Source organism: Salvelinus namaycush, chromosome 3, assembly GCF_016432855.1.
Source record: "Salvelinus namaycush isolate Seneca chromosome 3, SaNama_1.0, whole genome shotgun sequence".
NCBI lineage: Eukaryota > Metazoa > Chordata > Actinopteri > Salmoniformes > Salmonidae > Salvelinus > Salvelinus namaycush.
The window spans coordinates 18,615,519-18,642,758 of NC_052309.1; the positions used below are offsets into that span (position 1 = coordinate 18,615,519).

The window sequence follows — 27,240 nt, forward strand, 5'->3', positions numbered from 1 at the left end:
AGACCTCCACAAGTCTGGTTCATCATTGGGAGCAATTTCCAAACGTGTGAAGGTACCACGTTCATCTGTACAAACAATAGTACACAAGTATAAACACCATGGGACCACGCAGCCATCATACCGCTCAGGAAGGAGACGCGTTCTGTCTCCTAGAGATGAACGTACTTTGGTGCGAAAAGTGCAAATCAATCCCAGAACAACAGCGAAGGACCTTGTGAAGATGCTGGAGGAAACAGGCACAAACGTATCTATATCCACAGTAAAACGAGTCCTATATCGACATAACCTGAAAGGCCGCTCAGCAAGGAAGAAGCCACTGCTCCAAAACCGCCATAAAAAAGCCACACTACAGTTTGCAACTCCACATGGGGACAAAGATCGTACTTTTTGGAGAAATGTCCTCTGGTCTGATAAAAAAAGAAAAAAAAAAGAACAGTTTGGCTATAATGACCATCGTTATGTTTGGTGGAAAAAGGAGGGAGGCTTGCAAGCCGAAGAACACCATCCCAACATGAAGCCCGGGGGTGGCAGCATCATGTTGTGGGGGTGCTTTGCTGCAGGAGGGACTGGTGCACTTCACAAAATAGATGGCATTATGAGGATGGAAAATGATGTGGATATATTGAAGCAACATCTCAAGACATCAGTCAGGAAGTTAAAGCTTTGTCGTAAATGGGTCTTCCAAATGGACAATGACCCCAAGCATACTTCCAAAGTTGTGGAAAAATGACTTAAGGACAACAAAGTCAAGGTATTTTAATGGCCATCACAAAGCCCTGACCTCAATCCAATAGAACATTTGTGGGCAGAACTGAAAAAGCGTGTGCGAGCAAGGAGGGCTACAAACCTGACTCAGTTACACCAGCTCTGTCAGGAGGAATGGGCCAAAATTCACTAAACTTATTGTGGGAAGCTTGTAGAAGGCTACCTGAAGCGTTTGACCCAAGTTCAACAATTTAAAGGCAATGCTACCAAATACTAATTGAGTGTATGTAAACTTCTGACCCACTGGGAATGTGATGAAAGAAATAAAAGATTAAATCTATTATTCTGACATTTCACATTCTTAAAATAAAGTGGTGATCCTAACTGACCTAAAACAGGGAATTTTTACTGGAATTAAATGTCAGGAATTGTGAAAAACGGAGTTTAAATGTATTTTGCTAAGGTGTATGTAAACTTCTGACTTCAACTGTATCAGGTGCACCAAACTGACATGACAAACCACACATGTATCCAGGGTGGGTTGGGGTATCAACAGGGTGACATGCATACTACTGCAGCTACAATAAGTGACCAGCTGGGGGGGGGGCTGTGACTGTGGAGGTACAGGGTCTGGTAGAGAGAGAGACTAGGGGGGCATTTTTGAAGTAGTGGTGGTGTTGGGGTCAGTCAGTGACCTTAATAAGGTCGGGGTGTAGAGCAGGGGACATGCAGACTAATGCAGCACCTAAGGGAGGAACGCTAGCAATTAAGTGGAGCTCAGTGAGCATTAGCTGGCATGTCCATGGTGAGGGTAGGGGGTCAGGGGTGAGAGGTCAGGGGTACATGGCTGTGCATGGTATTTGTGCTAAGTCTAGTTGTACCACAATAGCAAGAGGAGCGCTTGAAACAGAAGAGAGTAGTAACGTATTGATCCCATACTGGAACCAGTCTAGAAAAAGCCCCTCAGTAATAATACCACTGGAAATCAATTTATTGGTTTCATATCAGTATTAATCCCAGTTGAATCAATGTAATCAATCAATTCATTTTCATCCAATATGGGACTAGTCAACCAGAGAAAACATCAAAGATATCAAAGAGACATATAAACATCCAGGAAAAAGAGTTAGGGAGGAAAGCCACTGGCACTAATAACTATGGCAGCTAGCAAAGCAAGGCAAATATTTGAACAACATTTGTGCGTTTACGTCTCTGTTAGAATTAGAGTTTAGAGTTCGCCAAGATTGTGGCAAACTGAACACAAGCCAAAAAAGGTTACGCAAAGTTGCTAGTGTGGTACAGATGTGTATGGTCACAGCCATAGTGAGAGCTAGTGTGTGTGTGTACCTTGGGCTCTGTGGTGGCAGGGCCTAGAGAAGGAGGGACACTGGGGAAAGCTGTGGGAGTTTGGTTACTCCAGGAGGTCACTGTAGAGGCAGACCTCACCTGGAGAACACACACACAGCAATGATGACCAAACAACAGAGGAGCCACAACAGAAACCACAGCCCATAAACACCATCAGTCAGCGGCCGCCGGCGTCACAACGAAGAAACAAGACCCAGAAGTTGGGATAACAGGGGATCCAGGCAGGCAGTCACAAGCCAGGTCACCCAGACAAGTGCTGACAATGTTAGTACTGAGAGGATCATCAACCACTTAGGGACTAGTGATGTTGCTGTCAGTGTCACTTACCGGCTGGTAAAACTGATGTGTTGCGAGGGCAGCGACGGGTACACGGGCTGGTGCTGGAGCGGGCAGCTGGGGCACCATAGGAGGCTGGGCAGGGGTGAAGAGCTTCCTGGACTGGGCATCGGTGGGCTGGGGGGCGAAGAAGGGGGTTGGGGGTTGGGGCTGGCCCTGGGCTACTGGAGCCGGGGCTGTAGCTAGAGCCTGTTGGCCCAGAGCTCTGCTGAGACGGTCACGCAGCTGCTGCACCGCAACCTGGAAGTAGAGAAAATATTGTAGAATTAGAATCAGTAGAATGGACATTACATTCTAAGGCAGATTGTGGGGCAAATGGATTGTGTGCATCATTGACCTGCTCTGTGTTCTGTGGCAGGTATGCGATGGCAGTGGTGAGGCTGCCCTGGGAGGCCAGCAGGCTGGCATACTGACTCATCTTCTCCCCCAGTAGAAGCCCCACAGCAGAGGGACCAGACTCCTGGGTCTGCTCTACCGCCTTGCGGAGCACCACCACCTTCTCTACCAAGTCCTGCAGAAATGCATAGTATATAGTGTTAGATGTACACACACACCACCATGTCTTGAGACACACACATACACACGTGGTGCGCGGGTCAGCTGTTTGTTCACCCGTAACCGCCCACAACTGCTAATAACCCATCCGCAACCGTCTGACTAAATGTGATAAAGTGAAAATCTGAGGCCTGCACCCGACCCTAACCAGAAAATATAGAAAATGCGCTAGAGGCTACTGTCAGACGGCAGAGCGATTTGTTGACAGGGGGTGCAGGATTGTTTTTGCCTGATTTAGATATGTTTCTACTTGTAACTTCCAACATTTTGGTAGACTGTTAGTCAACTTGTCTATAATTAGATACATGTAGCTTCTCTTCTGTCATTATACACCGAGTGTACAAAACATTAGGAACACCCTGCTCTTTCCATGACAGACTGACCAGATGAAAGCTATGATCCCTTATTGATGCCACCTGTTAAATTCACTTCAATCAGTGATGATGAAGGAGAGGAGACAGGTTAAAGAAGGATTTTTAAGCCTTGAGACATGGATTGTGTATGTGTGCCATTCAGAGGGTGAATGGGCAAGAGAATGAGGTATGGTAGTAGGTGCCAGGCACACCAGTTTGAGTGTGTCAAGAACGGCTACGCTGCTGGGTTGACGCACAACAGTTTCCCATGTGTAACAAGAATGGTCCACCACCCAAAGGACATCCAGCCAACTTGACAACTGAGGGAAGCATTGGAGTTAACATGGGCCAACATCCCTGTGGAATGCTTTCGACACCTTGTAGTCCATGCCCTGACAAATTGAGGCTGTTCTGAGGACAAAAAGGGAGTGCATCTCAATATTAGGATGGTGTTCCTAATGATTTGTACACTCAGTGCATGTTGCCCTAGAAGACTAAATAAACTCTTGCTCACCAGAATGTCCTAAATTGATAGAATACATTTTTTAAATCTAGTTGACGTCAGTAAAGTTCTCTCATCTCTGCTTTCATGGAGCAAAGACGTTTAGGGACCGGGGAGAAAATGCAATAACTCTAAAAAAACTGGAAAGATTTTCTGTGCAAACTGTCCAAATGACATCAGTTTGAACATTTGTAAGGAAAACGTAAGCTGTTAAAATGACCCAACATGTTTTTGATAAGATTTCAGTTCAGCTTAGATGCAAAGCCTATTTTATGTGGTTGATATATCCTATCAGCTTTTATGACACTGATAAAAATAGCAGACAGTATCCAACTGCGCATTAGCATTCTAAATATATCTAAATCATTAGCATTCTAAATATATCTAAATCATTAGCATTCTCTGAAGATCCTGAAAGACAGACATCAGTCAGAATCCAAATTTCATTTTCCATTTAACCCATCTGAACAGTAGGCTACAGTTCCCTTGACATGCATAGGCCTATTTGAAGTCCCCTCACAATGATCACACATAACATTGCCAGCGCTACTACCATCCTCTTTTACCATTTCACCTAATCTTTCCCAAACATTACTTTTCTGTTCCTCCCTTTCGCAGATTTTCTCTTATTGTATTCAACTCTTGAGATTGTCCTTTTTGCCTCTGTGGATCGACGTTAACCTTTTCTGCCCATTCCCAAAAGCATTTAGGCCATTTGGTGTGTGTACAGTTCAGTTAGGCCCTAAAGATAAGGCTTACGCACTAATGCCAGATAACCTAAACCTCATTGTAGCCTAGAGTGCATTCGGAAAGTATTCAGACCCCTTGACTTTTCCCACATTGTTACAGCCTTATTCCAAAATGGATTAAATCTGTTTTTCCCCTCATCAATCTAAACACAATACCCCATAATGACAAAGCAAAAAGTTTTTATTTTTTAATTTAAATACTTGATTTTTTTTTTTTTTTTTTATTAAATAAAAATATTAACATATGTATTCAGACCCTTTACTCAGTACTTAGTTGAAGCATCTTTGGAAGCGATTACAGCCTAGCGTCTTCTTGGGTATGACGCTACAAGTATGGCACACCTGTATTTGGGGAGTTTCTCCCATTCTTCTCTGCAGATCCTCTCAAGCTCTGTCAGGTGGGATGAGGAGCATCGCTACACAGCTATTTTCAGGTCTATCCAGAGATGTTCGATCGGGTTCAAGTCCGGGCTCTGGCTAGGCCACTCAAGGACGTTCAGAGACTTGTCCCGAAGCCACTCCTGAGTTGTCTTGGCTGTGTGTTTAGGGTCGTTGTCCTTATGGAAGATGAACCTTCGTCCCAGTCTGAGGTCCTGAGCACTCTAAAGCAGGTTTTCATCAAGGATCTCTCTGTACTTTACTCCGTTCATCTTTCCCTCAATCCTGTCCCTGCCAATAAAAAACATCCCCACAGCATGATGCTATCTCGACCATGTTTCACCATAGTGATGGTGCCAGGTTTCCTCCAGACGTGACGCTTGCCATTCAGGACAAAGAGTTCATTCTTGGTTTCATCATACCAGAGAATCTTGTTTCTCATGGACAGTCATTTAGGTGCCTTTTGGCAAACTCCAAGCGGGCTGTCATGTGCCTTTTACTGAGGAGTGGCTTCCATCTGGCCACTCTACCATAAAGGCCTGATTGGTCGAGTGCTCTAGGAAGAGTCTTGGTGTTTCCAAACTTCTTCCATTTAAGAATGATGGAGGCCACTGTGTTCTTGGGGACCTTCAATTCTGCAGAAATGTTTTGGTATCCTTCCCCAGATCTGTGCCGAGACACAATTCTGTCTCGGAGCTTTATGGACAATTCCTTCGACCTCATGGCTTGGTTTTTGCTCTGACATGCACTGTCAACTGTGGGACCGTATATAGACAGGTGCCTGTGTCCAATCAAATGAATTTACCACAGGTGGACGCCAATCAAGTTATAGAAACATCTCAAGGATGACCAATGGAAACAGGATGCACCTGAGCTCAATTTTGAGTCTCATAGCAAAGGGTTTGAATACTTATGTAAATGTCTAAAAACCTGTTTTTGCTTTGTTATTATGGGGTACTGTGTGTAGATTGATAAGGATTTGTATTTGATCCATTTTAGAATAAGGCTGTAACGTAACAAAATGTGGAAAAAGGGAAGGGATCTGAATACTTTCTGAATGCACTATAAATTGCACATTAATTATATATTTCTGGATTTTTTAAAAGTGATTGTTTTCTCTTTATTCAACCCACCTGCCCTAATAATTAATGACCCTTAAACAGCCTGCCCCGATATAACCCGCGGTGACTGTGGGTTATGAGTCAATCCGGGCATCACACACACACACCTGCAGAGACAGAGGGCAGTGTCTGTCCTGTGCTCTGGTCCAGCAGGACACCAGTTTCTCCAAGTTCCCAGCACAGATGTAACACAGACAGGCCTGAGCCTGCAGCATGTTGTCCTCCACAGCCTCCAGTCTGCAGCCCAGCAGGTCTACACAGACAGCAGCACAGTTACGTACAAATTATCATCACACACAGACCAACAGGTCAACACAGACAGCAGCACATGTATGTATACTGTGAGAGAAATTACAAAATGATGTTATAATACTGTTATTGCATCAAATGGTTGTTTTATGCAACAGAATAGAGTGTTGTTATATCTCTATTGTGTCTGTGTGAACTGAAAGTGGGCCTCTGGGGGGCTTAATGCTGACAGAAGATTTACGACGCTTTGGGTGATAAACCTAACAAGACCACATTCCATAGCATGAGTTGGTTTTCTGTTCTATAAAGGTACCAGCCAGGGAGAAATGGCTTGGGGCCAGACCCTGGTCTCTACACAATGAGAACAGTCTTTATAGCAGATACTGTCTGATGTGAATCATTAGTATCTTTCATACAAATCTTAACCTTGTGACCTATTCCACACATCTGTTGTTTGAAGTGGGTGCATCTTGGCTATAAAATACCTTTGTACCTTTGTCTCTGGGCTCTCAACCAATCACCTAAGAGTGATTCATCGACCAGCCATCATTATCGGAGAGTACTCAATCGATTCACTTTATATGTGTGTGTTGTATTGACCTGCTCCCTTACTAATAAGTTAAGTGAATCAAGATTTAGTTTAAGTATGACTCTGACTTGTGTGATAAGTTTGTCTCCTCATTTGATAGTAAATAAATTAACCACCACAACACATTACCATCACACAAAGATCAAAAGGTCCAGACAGCAGCACAGTTATGTACACATTACCATCACACACACAGACCAACAGGTCCACACAACACCACACAGACCAACAGGTCCACACAACACCACACAGACCAACAGGTCCACACAACACCACACAGACCAACAGGTTGGAAACAGAAAGAGAAAAGTTCAGTAACCGAAAGGTCGCTGGTTTGAATCTCCAAGCCGACTAGGTTAAAAACCAAGGCACTTAACCCTAATTGCTCATATAAGTCGCTCTGGATATGAACATCAGCTAAATTATTCAAATGTAAAAAAAAAAAATGATGAAAGGGCTAGAGAGAAAGAGACCCAGCGAGGGAAAGAGTGAAAGAGAGAACCAGTGGGGAGAGAGTGAAAGAGTCAGTTCCTACCACACAGAGAGGAGAACTCATCAGGCTGGGCGTAGGTCATGACTGCAGCCAGAGCCTCCTTCTAGTTCTGCAGCTCACAGGTCTGCAGCACATCACACCAGTCCCTCATCACCACTGCACTGATCAGCTGCAAATCAATAACCAATTATCAATATGACAATACACCTCCCTCTGCCAGTTCCTCAACACCCCCACTGATCAGCTGAAGAAGGATATGTTGTCAATAATCAATGAGTAGAACAGTAGCCAATACCATGAATCAACTACCAACTACCTGATCACATGGCCGTGGCACTGACTGACCTCATCATGATAGAGGTACTCTTGTGATGGGAGAGGCTATACGGACACGCCCAAAATTCATGACGTATGTCGCAAGTTAAGTGGAGACGAACGGATTCGGTTCAATCAGCTCAGTCAGTCGTCCTGATGAGCCCTCCCAAGATAGATAGTTTAGGTTTGCTGCTAGAAACTTCAGAGAGAATTTAAAACTGGTCTGCCGAAGTTGGGGGTGTTCAGAATCATTCTGTTTATACTGAACTACAAAAGCAATAAATGTGCTTTAGCTGGCTGTCACCTTGGCCTGACATTAGCTACACTATCTAGCTACTTCCCTCTAAGTTACTGCAAGACAGAAGTCCTCGGCAAGCAGGACCCGGGAGCGAAGGATATTGCACGGTGCTGTTGTGTTGCCGGCTTGCAGCGCAAACTCTTCCCATTGAGCTACTATTAATATTACAAGTTATTTCTCCTGTAGGCTGCTATCCTATTCAAAATATAATTGAGTATGGAACAACATTTTCCACATTAGCTACCACCAGCGACATGGGATACAGTTTCCCTGTGAAGCAACTGCTGCCCAGTGTGAAGCACCTCGCTACAACACCGTTGCATTAGTCATTCACACCAGCATGTCACGTTATGTTACTGTGTTAGTTACCTTGGTGATCTTGCTGGGAGTCTTGGTGAAGTACTTCCTCTGTGTTTTCTCCAGAAGCTCCGCCCCTCCAGCGATGGCCAAGATGATGCTGTCGGCCATGCGGTTGTCATGGAGACAGAGTTCCACGGCGCCCTCGAAGTCCCCGGTCAGCAGGGCCTGGGTGATCAGGCCGTCCATGCCTGACCGGACAAACCAACAACACACAACAAAAGCACATCGTCAACTTAAACTGTGAACAATCAAAATAGAGATTCAGATTAGAGGTCGACCGATTAAATCGGAATGGCCGATTAATTAGGGCCGATTTCAAGTTTTCATAACAATCGAAAATCGGTATTTTTGGACACCGATTTGGCGGTGTCCAAAAATCCCCGAGCTGACAAGGTAAAAATCTGTCGTTCTGCCCCTGAACAAGGCAGTTAACCCACCGTTCCTAGGCCGTCATTGAAAATAAGAATGTGTTCTTAACTGACTTGCCTTGTTAAATAAAGATTAAATAAAAGTGTAAAAAAAAAAGTGTCCACCTTTATTTAACAAGGCAAGTCAGTTAAGAACACATTCTTATTTTCAATGACAGCCTAGGAACGGTGGGTTAACTGCCTCGTTCAGGGGCAGAATGACAGATTTTTACCTTGTCAGCTCGGGGATTCAATCTTGCAACCTTACAGTTAACTAGTCCAACACTCTAACCACCTGCCTTACATTGCACTCCACGAGGAGCCTGCCTGTTATGCAAATGCAGTAAGAAGCCAAGGTAAGTTGCTAGCTAGCATTAAACTTATCTTATAAAAAACAATCAATCAATCATAATCACTAGTTATAACTACACACGGTTGATGATATTACTAGTTCATCTAGCGTGTCCTGCGTTGCATATAATCGATGCGGTGCGCATTCGCGAAAAAGGACTGTCGTTGCTCCAACGTGTACCTAACCATAAACATCAATGCCTTTCTTAAAATCAATACACAAGTATATATTTTTAAACCTGTATATTTAGTTAATATTGACTGCTAACATGAATTTCTTTTAACTAGGGAAATGGTGTCACTTCTCTTGCAACAGAGTCAGGGTATATGCAGCAGTTTGGGCCGCCTGGCTCGTTGCGAACTGTGTGAAGACTATTTCTTCCTAACAAAGACAGCCAACTTCGCCAAACGGGGGATGATTTAACAAAAGCGCATTTGCGGGAAAAAAAGCACAATGGTTGCACGACTGTACCTAACCATAAACATCAATGCCTTTCTTAAAATCAATACACAAGTAAATATTTTTAAACCTGCATATTTAGCTAAAAGAAATCCAGGTTAGCAGGCAATATTAATCAGGTGAAATTGTGTCACTTCTCTTGCGTTCATTGCACGCAGAGTCAGGGTATACGCAACAGTTTGGGCCGCCTGGCTCGTTGCGAACTAATTTGCCAGAATTTTACATAATTATGACATAACATTGAAGGTTGTGCAATGTAACAGGAATATTTAGACTTATGGATGTTAGATAAAATTCGGAACGGTTCCGTATTTCACTGAAAGAATAAACGTTTTGTTTTCGAGATGAGTTTCCGGATTCGACCATATTAATGATCTATGGCTCGTATTTCTGTGTGTTATTATGTTATAATTTAAGTCTATGATTTGATAGAGCAGTCTGACTGAGCGATGGTAGGCACCAGCAGGCTCGTAAGCATTCAATCAAACGGCACTTTCCTGCGTTTTGCCAGAAGCTCTTCGCTGTGCTTCAAGCCTATCAACTCCCGAGATTAGGCTGGTGTAACCGATGTGAAATGGCTAGCTAGTTAGCGGGGTGCACGCTAATAGCGTTTCAAACGTCACTCGCTCTGAGACTTGGAGTAGTTGTTCCCCTTGCTCTGCATGGGTAACGCTGCTTCGAGGGTGGCTGTTGTCGATATGTTCCTGGTTCGAGCCCAGGTAGGAGCGAGGAGAGGGACGGAAGCTATACTGTTACACTGGCAATACTAAAGTGCCTATAAGAACATTCAATAGTCAAAGGTATATGAAATACAAATCGTATAGAGAGAAATAGTCCTATAATTCCTATAATAACTACAACCTAAAACTTCTTACCTGGGAATATTGAAGACTCATGTTAAAAGGAACCAACAGCTTTCATATGTTCTCATGTTCTGAGCAAGGAACTTAAACGTTAGCTTTCTTACATGGCACATATTGCACTTTTACTTTCTTCTCCAACACTTTGTTTTTGCATTATTTAAACCAAATTGAACATGTTTCATTATTTATTTGAGTCTAAATTGATTTTATTGATGTATTATATTAAGTTAAAATAAGTGTTCATTCAGTATTGTTGTAATTGTCATTATTACAAATAAATAAAATAAAAAAATGGGCCAATTAATTGGTATCGGCTTTTTTTTGTCCTCCAATAATCGGTATCGGCGTTGAAAAAATCATAATCGGTCAACCTCTAATTCAGATGGATCTTTACCTTGACTGACACCGAGGTTAACGCCCTCTTGGACTGGAGCTGGTTCTGGTGCTTCCTCAGGGAGGCTGGCCTCTACTTCCACTGGTGCTGCCTCCTCCTGACAAACCAGAGAGGGAGTTTATTCATGTTTTTTTGACCGAGAGCAGTACCTTCACTGGAGTAGGAGTACAATTCCAACTGCTGGGCAAATCATGTCAATGGGAGATATACAGCGCAACAACTCAAAAACAAGTTATTCCATACCACTATATACAGTCTTGGCCAAAAGTTGAGAATGACACAAATATTAATTTTCACAAAGTTTGCTGCTTCAATGTCTTTAGATATTTTTGTCAGATGTTACTATGGAATACTGAAGTATAATTACAAGCATTTCATAAGTGTCAAAGGCTTTTATTGACAATTACATGAAGTTGATGCAAAGAGTCAATATTTGCAGTGTTGACCCTTCTTTTTCAAGACCTCTGCAATCCGCCCTGGCATGCTGTCAATTAACTTCTGGGCCACATCCTGACTGATGGCAGCCCATTCTTGCATAATCAATGCTTGGAGTTTGTCAGAATTTGTGGGTTTTTGTTTGTCCACCCGCCTCTTGAGGATTGACCAAAAGTTCTCAATGGGATTAAGGTCTAGGGAGTTTCCTGGCCTTGGACCCAAAATATCGATGTTTTGTTCCCCGAGCCACTTAGTTATCACTTTTGCCTTATGGCAAGGTGCTCCATCATGCTGGAAAAGGCATTGTTCGTCACCAAACTGTTCCTGGATGGTTGGGAGAAGTTGCTCTCGGAGGATGTGTTGGTACCATTCTTTATTCATGGCTGTGATCTTAGGCAAAATTGTGAGTGAGTCCACTCCCTTGGCTGAGAAGCAACCCCACACATGAATGGTCTCAGGATGCTTTACTGTTAGCATGACACAGGACTGATGGTAGCGCTCACCTTGTCTTCTCCGGACAAGCTTTTTTCCGGATGCCCCAAACAATCGGAAAGGGGATTCATCAGAGAAAATTACTTTACCCCAGTCCTCAGCAGTCCAATCCCTGTACCGTTTGCATAATATCAGTCTGTCCCTGTTTTTCCTGGAGAGAAGTGGCTTCTTTGCTGCCCTTCTTGACACCAGGCCATCCTCCAAAAGTCTTCGCCTCACTGTGCGTGCAGATGCACTCACAACTGCCTGCTGCCATTCCTGAGCAAGCTCTGTACTGGTTGTGCCCCGATCCCGCAGCTGAATCAACTTTAGGAGGCGGTCCTGGCGCTTGCTGGACTTTCTTGGGCGCCCTGAAGCCTTCTTCACAACAATTGAACCGCTCTCCTTGAAGTTCATGATGATCCGATAAATGGTTGATTTAGGTGCAATCTTACTGGCAGCAATATCCTTGCCTGTGAAGCTCTTTTTGTGCAAAGCAATGATGATGGCACGTGTTTCCTTGCAGGTAACCATGGTTGACAGAGTGAGAACAATGATTCCAAGCACCACCCTCCTTTTGAAGCTTCCAGTCTGTTATTCGAACTCACTCAGGATGACAGAGTGATCTCCAGCCTTGTCCTCGTCAACACTCACACCTGTGTTAACGAGAGAATCACTGACATGTCAGCTGGTCCTTTTGTGGCAGGGCTGAAATGCAGTGGAAATGTTTTTGGGGGGATTCAGTTCATTTGCATGGCAAAGAGGGACTTTTCAATTAATTGCAATTCATCTGATCACTCTTCATAACATTCTGGAGTATATGCAAATTGCCATCATACAAACAGAGGCAGCAGACTTTGTGAAAATTCATATTTGTGTCATTCTCAAAACTTTTGGCCACGACTGTACATGTAATCTCATGGAGAGCTCTACATATAACCATTAGACAGCAAAGTAAAACCAAACAAATAGGTGTGAGTCTACCCCAGAGAGAGTAAAGTGGAAGGAAAATAGGAGGCTAATAATTGGGTCAATTATAGTGATAGATGAGAGACGATGTGAAAGCAATGTTTCAACATAACTGTAGCAATATAATGACGTAGCAGTAACAATATAATAGGTTTACAGTTTAGCGATGTAACAGTACGATGTGCCATTGTTTTTCTCTGGGATGGACTGACAGGAAGAGGGGTTGAGAAGAGGGTACCTCCTCCAGAGGAATCTCTTCTACTACTGGCATCTCTTCCTGGGCCTTGGGCTCAGCTTCAGCCTCAAGGGCCAAATCCCTTGTCAGGTTCACTTCTGCTTCCAGAGACTCTGCCAGGTCCACTTCTGGTTCCACTGATTCCAGAGACTCTGTCAGGTCCACTTCTGCTTCCAGAGACTCTGCCAGGTCCACTTCTGCTTCCACTGGTTCCAGGGACTTGGTCACGTCCAGTTCCGCTATTTGCTGGAGGTTTGCAGCAGCGATGAGGTCAAACGGATCTTCCGGTTCTGGAGCAGGTTTGAGTTCCAGTTCCACTGCTGGATGGAGATTTGTACCAGCGATGAGGTCAAATGCGTCATCAGGTGGAAGGTCGGCAGAGCGGAGTCGTCCAGGGTCGGCTAGAGGCTGCAGGGTGGGGACTGATGGCATCGGGTCAAAGCCGGGTACTGGCTGCAGGTTGGTGAGGTCAGGTACAGGCTGTAGCTGGGGCTGTACCTGAGGCATTAGGCCAAAGTGGTCAAACTCAGATAGAGGCTAAGTCCACCTGGTCAAATTTGAATACATGCTGTACGTCAAACACAGATACTTGCTGCATGTCAGCGGTGGGGGCCAGAGCTGGGGGGGCCAAAGTAGGGTCAGACTCTGGCAGGAGAGCAACAGGAGCAAGAAACTGGGGTTCAGCGCTGAGGTCAAGAGTAAGGACAGGTTCAGATTGGAGAACAGGCATAGGAGGTGAAAGGTCACCGCAGGGTGAGGTGGCAAGCTCTGGCTTAGGTTTGGGCTGGAGGGCGGGTTCAAGTGGAGGTTGGGGGCAAGCTCGATAGCAGCAGGCTCAAGCACGGGAGGAAGGACCTCAGGCTCAGCTGGGGTTTCAGCACTGAGCCTGGGAGCGGGACTATGTTCAGGCACTACCTCTGGCTCAGGTTCAACCTCATGCTCATGTTCAGAAGTAGGTTCAGCAGGGGCAGGGTGCAGGAGCAGGGGCAGGAGCAGGAGCAGGGTGCAGGAGCAGGGTGCAGGAGCAGACTGCACACATTCATACAGCAGGAGAGGAGAGACAGATTCAGAGTTTAGCAGAGAGAGCCATTAGATTGAGATAAATAATCCTCAGAATTATGTCAGAAACCTAACAATGTTCAATGATTAAAGTTGATTGTGTCCATTGAGATATTAGTAGCGTTATCTTTGAGCCCAGGTTAAGCAATGTCAGAATCACAAAAGATGCTTTAGCTTAAATTTTAGCAGTAAAATATCATTAAGAACCAGATGAGAAAATAGCATCATCTTGCAGATGAAAAATATAAGCTACAATGGAAATATCACAATTTTCAGTTGTCCTAATTTGAACTGCCAAGCGCATGAAAAAGACAGACATCCTTTTCCTACTTCCTTCCCATAGTTACATAAACAACTGTTGTGTGAAACCTAGAGAGAGGCATTTTGGACAGTTTCTGACTGCCCCTACCACTTGCCTGTTTGAGCAATGACAACAAAGCTACTCACACACATGGAGAGTCAATGGGCAGATACATTTGCATTTGATTACCATTAGCATTGCTATCTAAATTTCAGCTAATTGTTACTCACCGTGTTGTCAAAAATAATGAATTATACGTTTCTTACACTTACACACACACACAGTAGACACAAAAAGGCAGTACCTCCTCAGGCTGAATAGGTTTTCCCTTTAATGCTGCTGCAATCTGTAAACAAACAACCAACATCCACAGAATAGTTAAACAAGGCTGACAGACAGCATGAGGATCAGACAGGTCAGACTGACAACAGACAGACAAGGCCTGAGGACATTCAGTGACGGTTCATTTCCAACCACACCTTTGATGCTAGCTCCTCCTTCTTGTATCCTAAAAGCTCCAGGTATTTTCCACGAGAATCATTCTCAAAGTTCACCTGAGAACACAATTTAACATTGGTAAAGTAAAAGGACAGCAATACTTTGCAGTACAGCAAGAGACAACTACTGTTTTAACTCTAGACGATAAGGAAACGCTCCCGAGTTCCCATCCTACCTTTAAGAAGGACCAGACGGTCTTGTCGAACTCGTTTTGGGCAGCATCGATCTTCTCCTGGCAGAAGTCAGTGAAGCTGCCTCTGTAGTCAGCGTGGCCTGCAGCTGGGCCGAGCGCTCCAGGAAGGTCGTCTCGGTGATCACCTGACTGACGTGAACCACATGGGCCGTGGGCTGCTGAGGGTGCTGGGGGCTGGGCTTAATGTTCTCCAACGACACGAGCTTACCACCAAACTGGAGGGGGAGAGAAACCGGAAGAGAATAACTTCTTAGTACGATTTCAACTTATCAATACAATTTCTATAGAGGTGAGAGAAAGAGCAACATGCACTAAAGATCACCAGGAGGTCAGATAATAGCACAAAAAGGAAAACAATGTACATCACACATTCATGCAGACGATTTGACAAACATAGCAAGGTAATAAAGGCAGAGAAGATAGTGTCTCACAGCGAAGGAGGCCCCCATGGGCCTGCGGATCCACTTGGGGGGCTTTTTGAAGGGGGTGATGGTGTAGGGGGAGGCTTGGGGAAGCTGCAGGGGGGGCAGGGTCTGGCCCATTCCAAACGGATCCACGTTGCCAAACGACATGCTGATCTGGAACAGAGACAGGCCAAAGAGCAGCAAAATAACCAAGGATGTATACAGATTAGGTATTCATTCATATCAAGTGCCTCCAATAATGGGCCAAAATGGAAGAGAGTTTCCACTCTAAACACTGTTAATCTCTGAGTCAGTGCAAACCGTGTCTGTAACCCTAACCAACATGGTGGCCAGTTTCCACCCTGAACAGCGTTAATGTGTGAAACTAGTACCCACTGTGTCTGCCTGTGTCTGGCTGACAGCCTGGCTGCTGCCCCCCATGATGGAGTAGACGCTGATGTGTCCGTCGAAGGCTGCTGCCGACAGCACCGCTGGGTTCCTGGGACACCACTGGATGTCAAAGCACCACTGGGTACTGGTAGGCAACTCATACAGCACCTGGAAAAAAGCAACAGATTCACATCAGAAGATGACTACAGATAGGACAGGAACAGATTTCTGGTTAAATAAAGCCGTGTATCTCTCAGTAATAACACTTATTAACAGTGTACTGTACTCTGTAGTTAGGGTAAGAATAACAGAGTCATTGGATCAATGCATGTGTATGCATGTGTGTGAGACCTCTGCAGTGTTGGGGTTCCAGCAGAGGATTCTGTTGTCTTTCCCACAGCTCAGTAGCAGCTCAGGGTCAGCCAAACTCCAGGCGATGGCCAGGACACCCCTGATGAACACACCAGGTATTTCATTGGCATTGTTTAAATCCGACTACATTTGACCTACTGAACACTTGTATTGCATTAGTTCTGACCAGTCTTCGTTGTGCCATTCTTTTGTTAGCCTTCACACCAGATCATTGAGTTCTGATCACTCCACTTTGAGCAAGCATCCCCATCTCCCAGAGATCTCTATAGCAAGCAAGGAATAATTCATAGTGCAGCCAGATTGCTGGGTGACTGTCTTACAGAGCTCACCTTCAACACGTTTGACTATCAACAGGTTGTTTTTGGCTCCATTATTTCTTTCAATACAAAACTTTGGACAGGGAAGCACAGCCGCGAGCTGCCCAGTGACACGAGCCTACCTGACGAGCTAAATAACTTCTATACTCACTTCGAGGCAAGCAACACTGAAGCATGCATAAGAGCATCAGCTGTTCCGGATGACTGTGTGATCACGCTCTCCGTAGCCGATGTAAGACTTTTAAAACAGGTCAACATTGACAAGGCCGCTGGGCCAGACGGATTACCAGGACGTGTACTCCGAGCATGCGCTGACCAACTGGCAAGTATCTTCACTGACATTTTCAACCTGTCCCTGACTGAGTCTGTAATACCGATATGTTTCAAGCAGACCACCATAGTCCCTGTGCCCAAGGTAACCTGCCTAAATGACTAACAACCCGTAGCACTCACGTCTGTGGCCATGAAGTGCTTTGAAAGGCTGGTCATGGCTCACATCAACACCATTATCCCAGAAACCCTACACCCACTCCAATTTGCATACCGCCCAAACAGATCCACAGTTGACGCAAACTCTATTGCACTCCACACTGCCCTTTCACACCTGGACATAAGGAACACCTATGTGAGAATGCTGTTCATTGACTACAGCTCAGCGTTCAACACCATAGTGCCCTCAAAGCTCATCACTAAGCTAAGGACACTGGGACTAAACACCCTCTGCAACTTGTTCCTGGACTTCCTTACGCGCCGCCCCCAGGTGGTAAGGGTAGGTAACAACACTTCTGCCACACTGATCCTCAACACGGGTCCCCTCGAGGGTGCGGGCTCAGTCCCCTCCTGTACTCCCTATTCACCCATGACTGCATGGCCAAGCACGACTCCAACACCATCATTAAGTTTGCCGACGACACAACAGCGGTAGGCCTGAACACCGACAACGATGAGACAGCCTATAGGGAGGAGTTCAGAAACCTGGCAGTGTGATGCCAGGACAACAACCTCTCCCTCAACATGATTAAGACAAAGGAGTTGATTGTGAACTACAGGAAAAAGAGGACCGAGCACGCCCCCATTCTCATCGACAGCGGTGTAGTGGAGAAGGTTGAGAGCTTCAAGTTTCTTGGTGTCCACATCACCGACAAACTATCATGGTCCAAGCACACCAAGACATTTGTGGGCACGACAAAACCTATTCCCCTTCAGGAGACTGAAAAGATTTGGCATAGGTCCTCAAATCCTCAAAAAGTTTGACAGCTGCTTCATCCTGACTGGTTGCATCACCGCCTGGTATGGCAACTGCTCGGCCTTCGACCGCAAGGCACTACAGAGGGTAGTGCGTACGGATCAGAACTTCACTGGGGTCAAGCTGCCATCCAGGACCTCTATACTAGGCGGTGTCAGACGACTCCAGCCACCCTAGCCATAGACTGTTCTCTCTGCTACTGCACAGAAAACGGTACCGGACTAGGTCCAAAAGGCTTCTTAACAGCTTCTACCCCCGAGACATAAGACTCCTGAACAGCTAATCAAATGTCTACCCGGACTATTTGCATTGTCCCCCCCCACCCCAATTTTTAGACTGCTGCTACTCTCTTGTTTATTATCTATGCATAGTCACTTTACTTCTACCTACATGTCCATATTGTCTCAGTTACCTCGACTAACCGGTGCCCCTGCACATTGACTCTGTACCGGTACACCCTGTATATAGCCTCACCAGTGTTATTTTATTGTTGCTCCTCAATTATTTTTCATATTTTTTTACTTTAGTTTATTTTAGTAAATACTTTAACACTTTTTTTTTATTAACTACATTGTTGGTTAAGGGCTCGTAAGTAAGCATTTCACTAAGGTCTACGCCAGGTTGTATTCGGTGCATGTGAAAAATAACATTTGATTTGATTTGTACAGTCAGTCAGCATTTCAACTTTTAACATATTACTTTTTCAAGACTGTATACGACATTAATTTGAAGTGATAGTTTACCGTGTGTGGTTCTCCAGGACTTTGAGAGGGGAGGCGGTGAAACGCAGGTCCCAGATCTGGATCACTGGCATCCGGTCATCCTCTGAGGCCAGCACCAGCTGAGTAGCTACCTCTGGGTTCCACTCCAGCCCAGAGCAGTGCATCTGAACACACACACACTTATTACCCTATTCTTGTTTACCTATTCATTTAGTCATTATAATGAATGTGAGGTTCTCTCCGCCCATCTGTCACATGGTATTAATACTATGTTTGTACTAAGTAACATTCATGTCAAATGCCTCAGGCCTATACGGTTGCCAAATCAGTCTGTCCGTCAAAGGAAAATTACATAAGAATTATCATCCCAAAACAACTGAAGGCGCAACCTGTACCTTCCATTGTTATTAGTTTTAGGGAGGTTTACCACAGAATTCAAAACAACTCAGTGGCAGTTCCATTTGCCAATCTTCTGACTGAAGGAGCAGGGAATTATTCACCCCCTCAGTTTACAGAACGCTGCAGGCCAGGGAAAATACTTTTAAACTGGAGATGAAAGTGACAGACTAATAAGCCTTTAACAGCAGATAGAAGATGAACACACATGCGTAGAATGTACCATGTTGCTGTGGTCACAAATTAAAGACTGAGGCTTTAACAGCAGACACAGATAAACGTGATGCGTACCCTGTTGCTGGGTTCATAAGTGTCAGATTGAGCCGTAAACAGCAGATGTGCGTTACCCACCCTGTTGCTGTGGTCGCTGACTTTGATGATGAGGTCGTTCTTGCGGAGGTCCCAGATGGAGGCGCCGCCGCTGGGGCTGGCTGAAGCCAGGATGTGTTGGATCTGTCTGTTCCACGCCACACAGCTGATGTCCTCCAGAGGCTGAAATAACATAAACAACCTGCTCACTCGAACATTCCTCTACTCCATAAATCCTCATCGATAATCCATGAGAAATGGAATGGGTAGCATTCTGAAGTAGGGTTGTCCTGATAACAGTACCACGATACTACAATACCTGATTTTCCATGGCAAAGGAAAACACAAAGCAGACTAAACTCTTTGGTTAAAAAACCTACTGTATGTAACAGTGTGCTATAGCTTGGTAAATAAACATGCGATTCTGGGTGGCTCAGTTGGTAAAGCATGGCATCTGCAACGCCAGGGCTGATTTGATTCCCACGGGGGACCAGTACAAACAAATATGAAGATATATGCACTTGTAACGGATGTGAAATGGCTATCTAGTTAGCGGTGGTGCTAATAGCCTTTCAATCGGTGACGTCACTTGCTCTGAGATCTTGAAGTAGTGGTTCCCCTTGCTCTGCAAGGGCCGCGGCTTTTGTGGAGCGATGGGTAATGATGCTTCGTGGATGACTGTTGTTGATGTGTGCAGAGGGTCCCTGGTTCGCGCCCGGGTCGGGGCGAGGGGACGGACTAAAGTTAAACTGTTACACACTCACTACTGGAAGTCACTCTGGATAAGAGCGTGTGCTAAATGACGTAAATGTAATGGGTGACAACATCAGGCTGCTTGTTTCCAACATCAGGACTGTTTTCCTCAGGACATTTTGTCCGTTTCATGTTTTATTTCCTTGCTACAACACCTCTGATTATCACAATACTGGTAATGTGACAACCCTTCTCTGAAGGTTCAATTTCAAAACATATTTATTTCTTAACCATGTCATGGGTCTTACCTGAGTTTTAGGGCCTGGTGTCATCGGGGAGCCAAAGTTGTTCAGGTCCCAGATGTAGATCTCTGATTCGTTACCTCCTGAAGCAACCAGGTTGGTCTGGGTAAGGGAAGTAATGCATTATCACTAGCTATCATGGGGTGACACTGCAAACACTATAACAAACACAATGAGAGACACTTGACAAGGTTGGTAGACCAGTCAACAAAGGTCAGTAGACCAAAACAAAAGTGAGAAGTTTTCAAGTGTTCTCTTAGAGATATTGGAAACAAAATGTGAATACTATGCACAGCATAAAGCCAAAGCTCACTCCACAGATTAGTGAAAGCATAGTTTCAGTTAGTTAGGTGTACCTGGAAGGAGTTGACATCAAGGGCCCTGACCGGCCCGATGTGTTTGTCGCTCTGAGCGATGACAACATCACTGTCTCCAGCAATGATCTTGGCCGGGTCGTACAAGATGACATCACCATTCTCGCCCCCTGCAATGAGCACTCCGGACGGGAGACCCTCTGCATCCATGCCGTGGGGACCCCACGCCAGCGTGTGGTATCTGGTGGAGAGAGATAAGAGCACTCTTAGCTATGACGAAGAGTTACAAAGACAGATGTTTTCAAAATCTAGCCAGAAGTTGTTTATGACAGTGGGGCCCCTCAGTGGTGCGTGCTTAGTCCCCTCCTGTACTCCCTGTTCACCCATGACTGCGTGACCAAGCACGACTCCAACACCTTCATTAAGTTCGCTGACAACACAACAGTGGTAGTCCTGATCACCAACAACGATGAGACAGCCTATTGGGGAGGAGGTCAGAGACCTCTGATGAGGTTAGCGTTAAGGCTAGTGCTAGGGTTTCCTTACCTGTGAGAGGAGGAGTATGCTCCGCGGAGCTTCATGTCCAGAGAAGGCTCAGCCAGGTCCAGCTCAAAGATCTCCAGAGAGGCAGTGGTACTGAAGGAGGCATCCAGCTGCTGGGCTGATGTACCTGGACACACAGATAGACAGGTGAGGGGTCAGCAATACCTGACCAGGTAGACAGTCACACTAACTGGAAAGCTGTTCAGACAACAAATATTAAACATGTCAGTTGAAAGTCAAGGTCAGTTTTGTTCATTTCAAGGATATTCAACAACATTTCATTATGTACCTCATGGCTACGCTTAAACCACAAAAACATCTGCTGGATGATTACAGTTAGCACAGTAAGTCTTCTTTGCATAACCCCTGTCAGCACAGTACGTACATGTCAGAGATGGACAGTGAAATGTATAAGACAGGAAAACACACACACACACACACCTGCTGCCAGGTACACAGGATGGTGCTGTGCTGGGCTCTAGCTCTGGATAGCTGTGCGGTTGATCTCTTTGAGCTTCATCTTGATGGGGAAAAAACAAAAACACCACAAACAAGCTTTTAGCCTATAGAAAGAAAAATAATGGATAAACCTTTTAGCACACAGAAAGAATGGCTCACAATAGACAATGACATTGTGTAGGCTAACAATGTACAGATGTGTAGGCTAACATCTGGCTGATGTCTATGACAATTCATGAAGGGCTCAAATACAGAATAAAGGGAGTGGATATTGTGTATCTGAACTGGGTATAGTTTTGTATGTCTGTAAATAGGTTGGGTAGGGCAAAGGTCCATTAAAATGAAACGACAAACATTTGTAATGTTGTTCGTGTCGTCACCATTAGATTATTTCATTAGCACTGGCTAGATAGCCAAGTCCATTCAATGGAAATTCACAGGCAAGTGGTTGTTTGTGCAGCAAAGTTCCTTGTTAGCTAGTTGCTATGTTAGCTATAATAAGAAGCCACGCATCTAACGCTATACATGCGTAGGTACCTTTCAGTGATGGTTTTGGTTTTGACAGCAGCATTTGTAAGCAAAGACAACAGCTACAAATGGCAGTGGTTTCTGATCAAACCGATCAATGAACTCAGTAACGTTTGCTAGCTAGTACAGTTAAAGAGCAAGTTGCAAGTTAGCGGCTGGGTATAATTTGTTAAACGTTCCAGCAGGAATCTGTCCCAAAAACTTCGTAAAGTACAAAGTTGCCAACAAACAACGCATATAAAGTAGCATGATCAATTCACCTAGTTAACTAGCTGCCGAATAGGCATCAACTCACCACGTAGTTTATTCTTAATGTTTGTACATAGGCTACCAGAGTGAGAACAGATATTTTTTGGAATAAACGTGGTGAGTGAAAATTTATTAAATAGCCCACTCCCTACCCGGCATCTTAATATGCCGCTATACAACTTTGTATGCGTTGTTTGTTGGCAACCTTGTTAACGAAGTTTTTGGAAGATTTCTTTTGGAACGTTACACAAATTATACCCACCCGCACCTAACGTTAGCTAAACCCAAAAGTGCTTACCTTCTAAATTCTGTTCGCTCTTATAACATGAGCACACATATACAGTACAGACAGACGACAAATACTGTGATCACTCGTTTGTTCCCTTTTCTTATTGTATTATTATTTGCGAGAAGGCAATAGCTCTGGGCTGCAGATTCACTGAAATTCCACGTCCCAACTCCAATCAGTGTCTCGTCAGCAACATTGAGAAAGTACTTCTGGGTCACGGAATTTCGGACATTTTCAGAAGAAAAATCCCCCACGTAATAGTATAAAGTGTCATTAGCCTGTATTATTAATGATTTATGTACAATTATTGTCTAAACATAAACAATGACTAATATTTGTTCATATTTAAGTGCCATTTGCATTAAATGTGAGTTTTAAAACATGTTCAAAGGTCAAATAAATAACCCCAATGCAAATCACTGTATATTGAATACATATTGGTTTATAGAGCAAAAAGTATTCTAGGTGCCGATGTAAAAGTGGGGTTGGAGTACTCAATAAGGTTTTTAAAATCTATATATGGTGTTATTTCATGGGGCTCTGAATAATATGGAGTGCTGCTTGCAATTTACTGTGGTCAAACAGCTTAAAAGGAGGTGCCTGGACACTGTATTAGGTACAAATATAGATACCACTGTACAGGAAAAACATGTATTTGTGTCAATGTAAAAGTGGGGTGGGGAGTACTCAGTAGGGTCTGTAGAATCTATATGGTGTCATTTCACAGGGCTCTGAATAATACTAAGTGTTGCTGGCCTTTTACATTGGCTACAATGCCACAATATTGTGGAATACAAGAAGCCGGACATGGAGGTCCTGGGCTGGCGTGGTTACACGTGGTCTGCAGTTGTGAGGCTAGTCGGATGTACTGCAAATTCTCTAAAACAACATTGTAGGCAGCTTATGGTAGAGAATTTAACATTAAATTATCTGGCAACAGCTCTGGGGCACATTCCTGCAGTCCAGCATGCCAACTGCACGTTTCCTCAAAACTTGAGACATCCGTGGCATGTGACAAAACTGCACATTTTAGTGGCCTTATACTGTCCCCCAGCACAAGGTGCACCTGCGTAATGATCATGCTGTTTATTAATAAGATTCTTGACATGCCACACCTGTCAGGTGGATGGATTATCTTGGCAAAAGAGAAATGCTCACTAACAGAGACGTAAGCAAATTTGTGCAACAAATTTGAGAAGCTTTTTGTGCTCACGGAAAACTTCTGGGATCTTTTATTTTAGCTCATGAAATATGGGACATGTTGCATTTATATTTTTGTTCAATATAGTCGACTAATGCTAGATGAGTACGGTCTGTAGAATATTTTCTTTATATTAATTTACTTAAGCTACAACCATGTCAAAATGTGCTCCACCTTATACTATTTATCTCATATATAGTAAATGTCTTTAGTTGAGATTTTCCCCCGATGTAGTTGTAATTTAACATTATGCAAAGCCGCAAAAATGATTTATTTCGCATCATATACGTTTCCACGTTTATTTTGAAGACAAAATCGTAACGCGGAAGTCTTAATGTTGCTGCGGTGACGCTAATTGGTCTTCGGCTCCATCAACGCAGCACAATCACCCACAAATATTCACGGGACCAATATAATCGCCCCCTTCTTCAGGCACTTCCGGGGAACGTGGCTTGACCATTTTGTACTGTGTAGACCATATGTTCAATCACATGCATTAACTCATTCGCTGTAGGCCTACTGTACGTTATGTGTAGCAAACACAATTTTTGCATACTTCACACTAGAGTGCACCCCCTGCCAACTTCATTATTGGAATCTACATGATTTATATATATTAACATTTCACCATGTTGCATCAGACAAAAGTCTCTGAATAAAGTGAATCCGTCCATAGTAACATTGTAAGGAAAGCTGCATTTTGCATTTCCTCTCATTGCATAGTATTGTGTGTATGCAAACGTTGGTCCTGGCCACTCAACTTCTCATGCTACCATAGTTAACTTTTTTCAAAAAAAAAAAAAACATACCTTGATTTACTAGCAAAGCAACTGAATTTAACAATACAATTCCCTAGATGCATTTCAATTGAGTTTGTGAAACCTTCATTGGCACAAGAAATTCAATTTCATAATGTTCTATTCAAGACAACACTCAGACAAAACACATTTCTGAAATAATCAGTCACTCAAAATTACATACTTTGTAGTGTTTTCCCCAAACATTTGTCATTGGACAAAGGGATAGGAAATGCTCATATACATTTGTACTGTAGTTTCACAAGGAATCCAGTGCCATCTTTGTAGTCAATTTACTATGAAAACATGAGACCGCCCAGGGCACTCCTATTGCAAAGCCTGGAGAAAAACACAATCTCATCGTTAGTGTGAAGAGGGATGTCAGCACGAAATTAAAAAAGATACACAATATGCAGCCAAAAAAAATCATAATTGAAAACATTGGGGACTGCAACATCAATCAAGTTGAATAATATTCCCTCCCAGACTTGGATGGAAGACTGGGTTAGATTTAGTGATTTTATCTGATGATTGACCCAGATCACACCAGTGGAGACTGGTGGAAGGAGATATAGGAGGACAGGGTCATTGTAATGGCTGGAATGGAACAGTATCAAACAGACGGAAACCACATTCCATTCCAGCAGCAATGAGCCCGTCCTATAGCTCCTCTCACCACCAGATCACATACACACAAATATACATAGACAGTACCAGTCAAAAGTTTGGACACACCTACTCATTCAAGGGTTTCTTTATTTTTACTATTTTCTACATTGTAGAATAATGAAGACATCGAAACTATGATATAACACTCATGGAATCATGTAGTAACCAAAAAAAGTATTACAACAAATACATGTATTTTATATTCTTCACAGTAGCCAATCATTGCCTTGACAGCTTTACACACTTGGCATTCTCTCAACCTGCTTCATGGTGTAGTCACCTGGAATGCATTTCAATTAACAGGTGTGCCTGATTAAAAGTTCATTTGTGGAATTTATTTCCTTCCTAACGCACTTGAGCCAATCAGTTGTTGTGACAAGGTACGGGTGGAACACAGAAGATAGCCCTATTTGGTAAAAGACCAAGTCCATATTATGGCAAGAACAGCTCAAATAAGCAAAGAGAAACGACAGTCCATCATTACTTTAAGCCATGAGTGCCGCAGCGGTCTAAGGCACTGCATCTCAGTGCTAGATGCGTCACTACATATCCTTCTGACTTCCGGCGCCGACAGAGATGGCCGCCTCGCTTCGCGTTCCTAGGAAACTATGCAGTATTTTGTTATACTACTGCACGGTCGGAACTAGAAGCACAAGCATTTCGCTACACTCGCATTAACATCTGCTAACCATGTGTATGTGACAAATAAAATTTGATTTGGTTCAATTCCAGGCTGTATTACAACCGGACGTGATTGGGAGTCCCATAGGGCGGCGCACAATTGGCCGAGAGTCGTCCGGGTTAGGCCGTCATTGTAGAAAATAATTTGTTCTTAACGGACTTGCCTAGTTAAATAAAAAAAATGTCAGTCAATCCAGAAAATTAAGAACTTTGAAAGTTTCTTCAAGTGCAGTCGCAAAACCATCAAGCACTATGATGAAAACTGGCTCTCATGAGGACCGCCACAGGAAAGGAAGGCCGAGTTACCTCTGCCGCAGAGGACAACAGGACAATAAACACTTTTTTTGGTTACAACATGATTCCATGTGTTATTTCATAGTTTTGATGTCTTCACTATTATTCTACAAATGTAGAGAATATTTTTTTAAATTAGAAAATGTAATGAGGTGTCAAAACTTTTGACTGGTACTGTATATACATACAAATACACACACGTATCATACATACAGTGTATTGTTGCTCAGCACTGAAGAGACCATTCTGTTGGATCTGTGCCAAAATTGAAATGAAGGTTAAAACACAGTATAATCAAAGCCAGTCAAAATATGACAAATTATAGGCTAGAGCACATGTCCTCATAATAATGTAATATTAATCACTATGGTTCATGATGTGAACAGCAGATACAGATTTTAATCATAGGACGAGAAAATGGGTGCAGAACACTTCAGTCATTCCTCAATACATTGTAAGTTAGTGTTCAGGCTCAAGTTGACGGTGTAGCCAGTTTGGCATCTTACCACGTGTCCTGTATCATTTTGTCATCCATCCTGTGAGTGTATCGAACGACACTATAGAAAAGGTAAACAAGTTGATGCATTATAATGTAACATGCAATATTCTTGGATCAAGCATAGGCCAAGTTATAGACCACGAGCACAGCGCACAGAGACGACGTTAAACTCCTGACCTGTGATACATAATGAAGCGAACTACGCGTCCTCATAGTTGTAAACAAAACATGTAATCAGAGATTCATGTGAACAGCAAAGATTTAAAAATCAGACGATGGATAAGAAATATGATATTGATAGCCAATTGGTCAGGACTTGCTATACATAGCTAACGTTAGCTAACACTTCATAGCTAGTAGTAGCTAGCTTGCTGTTACAACACTGAAGAAAACTTACTGAACTACAAATCGGAGATATGCCTCAAATGCTATGTTATCTCGCCAACAAGGGCGACAATCTTCAGGTTATGTTCATATGACTTGCCAGATACTCACTCGCTCTTCTCTTCATAAAAGGGAAGCGAAAAAAAACTCGTGCATGCGCATTATATACACAGCA

General features: G+C 43.8%; 1 protein-coding gene and 1 long non-coding RNA gene across 3 annotated transcripts in view; both read right to left on the reverse strand.

Annotated features, from left to right (window-relative positions):
- LOC120045053 (protein transport protein Sec31A-like) overlaps positions 1-21,535 on the reverse strand; it is a 42,815-nt gene extending 21,280 nt beyond the window's left edge. Inside the window, 21 exon segments of the mRNA XM_038989889.1 lie at positions 2,053-2,151; positions 2,401-2,649; positions 2,747-2,920; positions 6,175-6,320; positions 7,441-7,567; positions 8,381-8,559; positions 10,847-10,943; positions 12,960-13,454; positions 14,621-14,662; positions 14,796-14,870; positions 14,990-15,067; positions 15,070-15,222; positions 15,439-15,585; positions 15,808-15,969; positions 16,153-16,252; positions 18,480-18,622; positions 19,206-19,346; positions 20,165-20,260; positions 20,515-20,713; positions 21,019-21,142; positions 21,457-21,535. Of these exon segments, the coding sequence (XP_038845817.1) occupies positions 2,053-2,151; positions 2,401-2,649; positions 2,747-2,920; positions 6,175-6,320; positions 7,441-7,567; positions 8,381-8,559; positions 10,847-10,943; positions 12,960-13,454; positions 14,621-14,662; positions 14,796-14,870; positions 14,990-15,067; positions 15,070-15,222; positions 15,439-15,585; positions 15,808-15,969; positions 16,153-16,252; positions 18,480-18,622; positions 19,206-19,346; positions 20,165-20,260; positions 20,515-20,713; positions 21,019-21,142; positions 21,457-21,535 (3,105 nt within the window).
- Positions 21,536-24,026: 2,491 nt separating this feature from the next.
- Positions 24,027-27,232, reverse strand: LOC120044252. 2 transcript variants are annotated; one of them, XR_005476535.1, is made up of 4 exons: positions 27,177-27,232; positions 26,689-26,739; positions 26,396-26,437; positions 24,027-24,877 (listed from the first exon to the last, which is right to left on the reverse strand). It is a non-coding gene; the product is annotated as an uncharacterized LOC120044252 (long non-coding RNA). The 2 variants fall into 2 exon arrangements; XR_005476534.1 differs by having other exon boundaries at positions 27,079-27,190.
- Between the last annotated feature and the right edge of the window lie 8 nt (positions 27,233-27,240).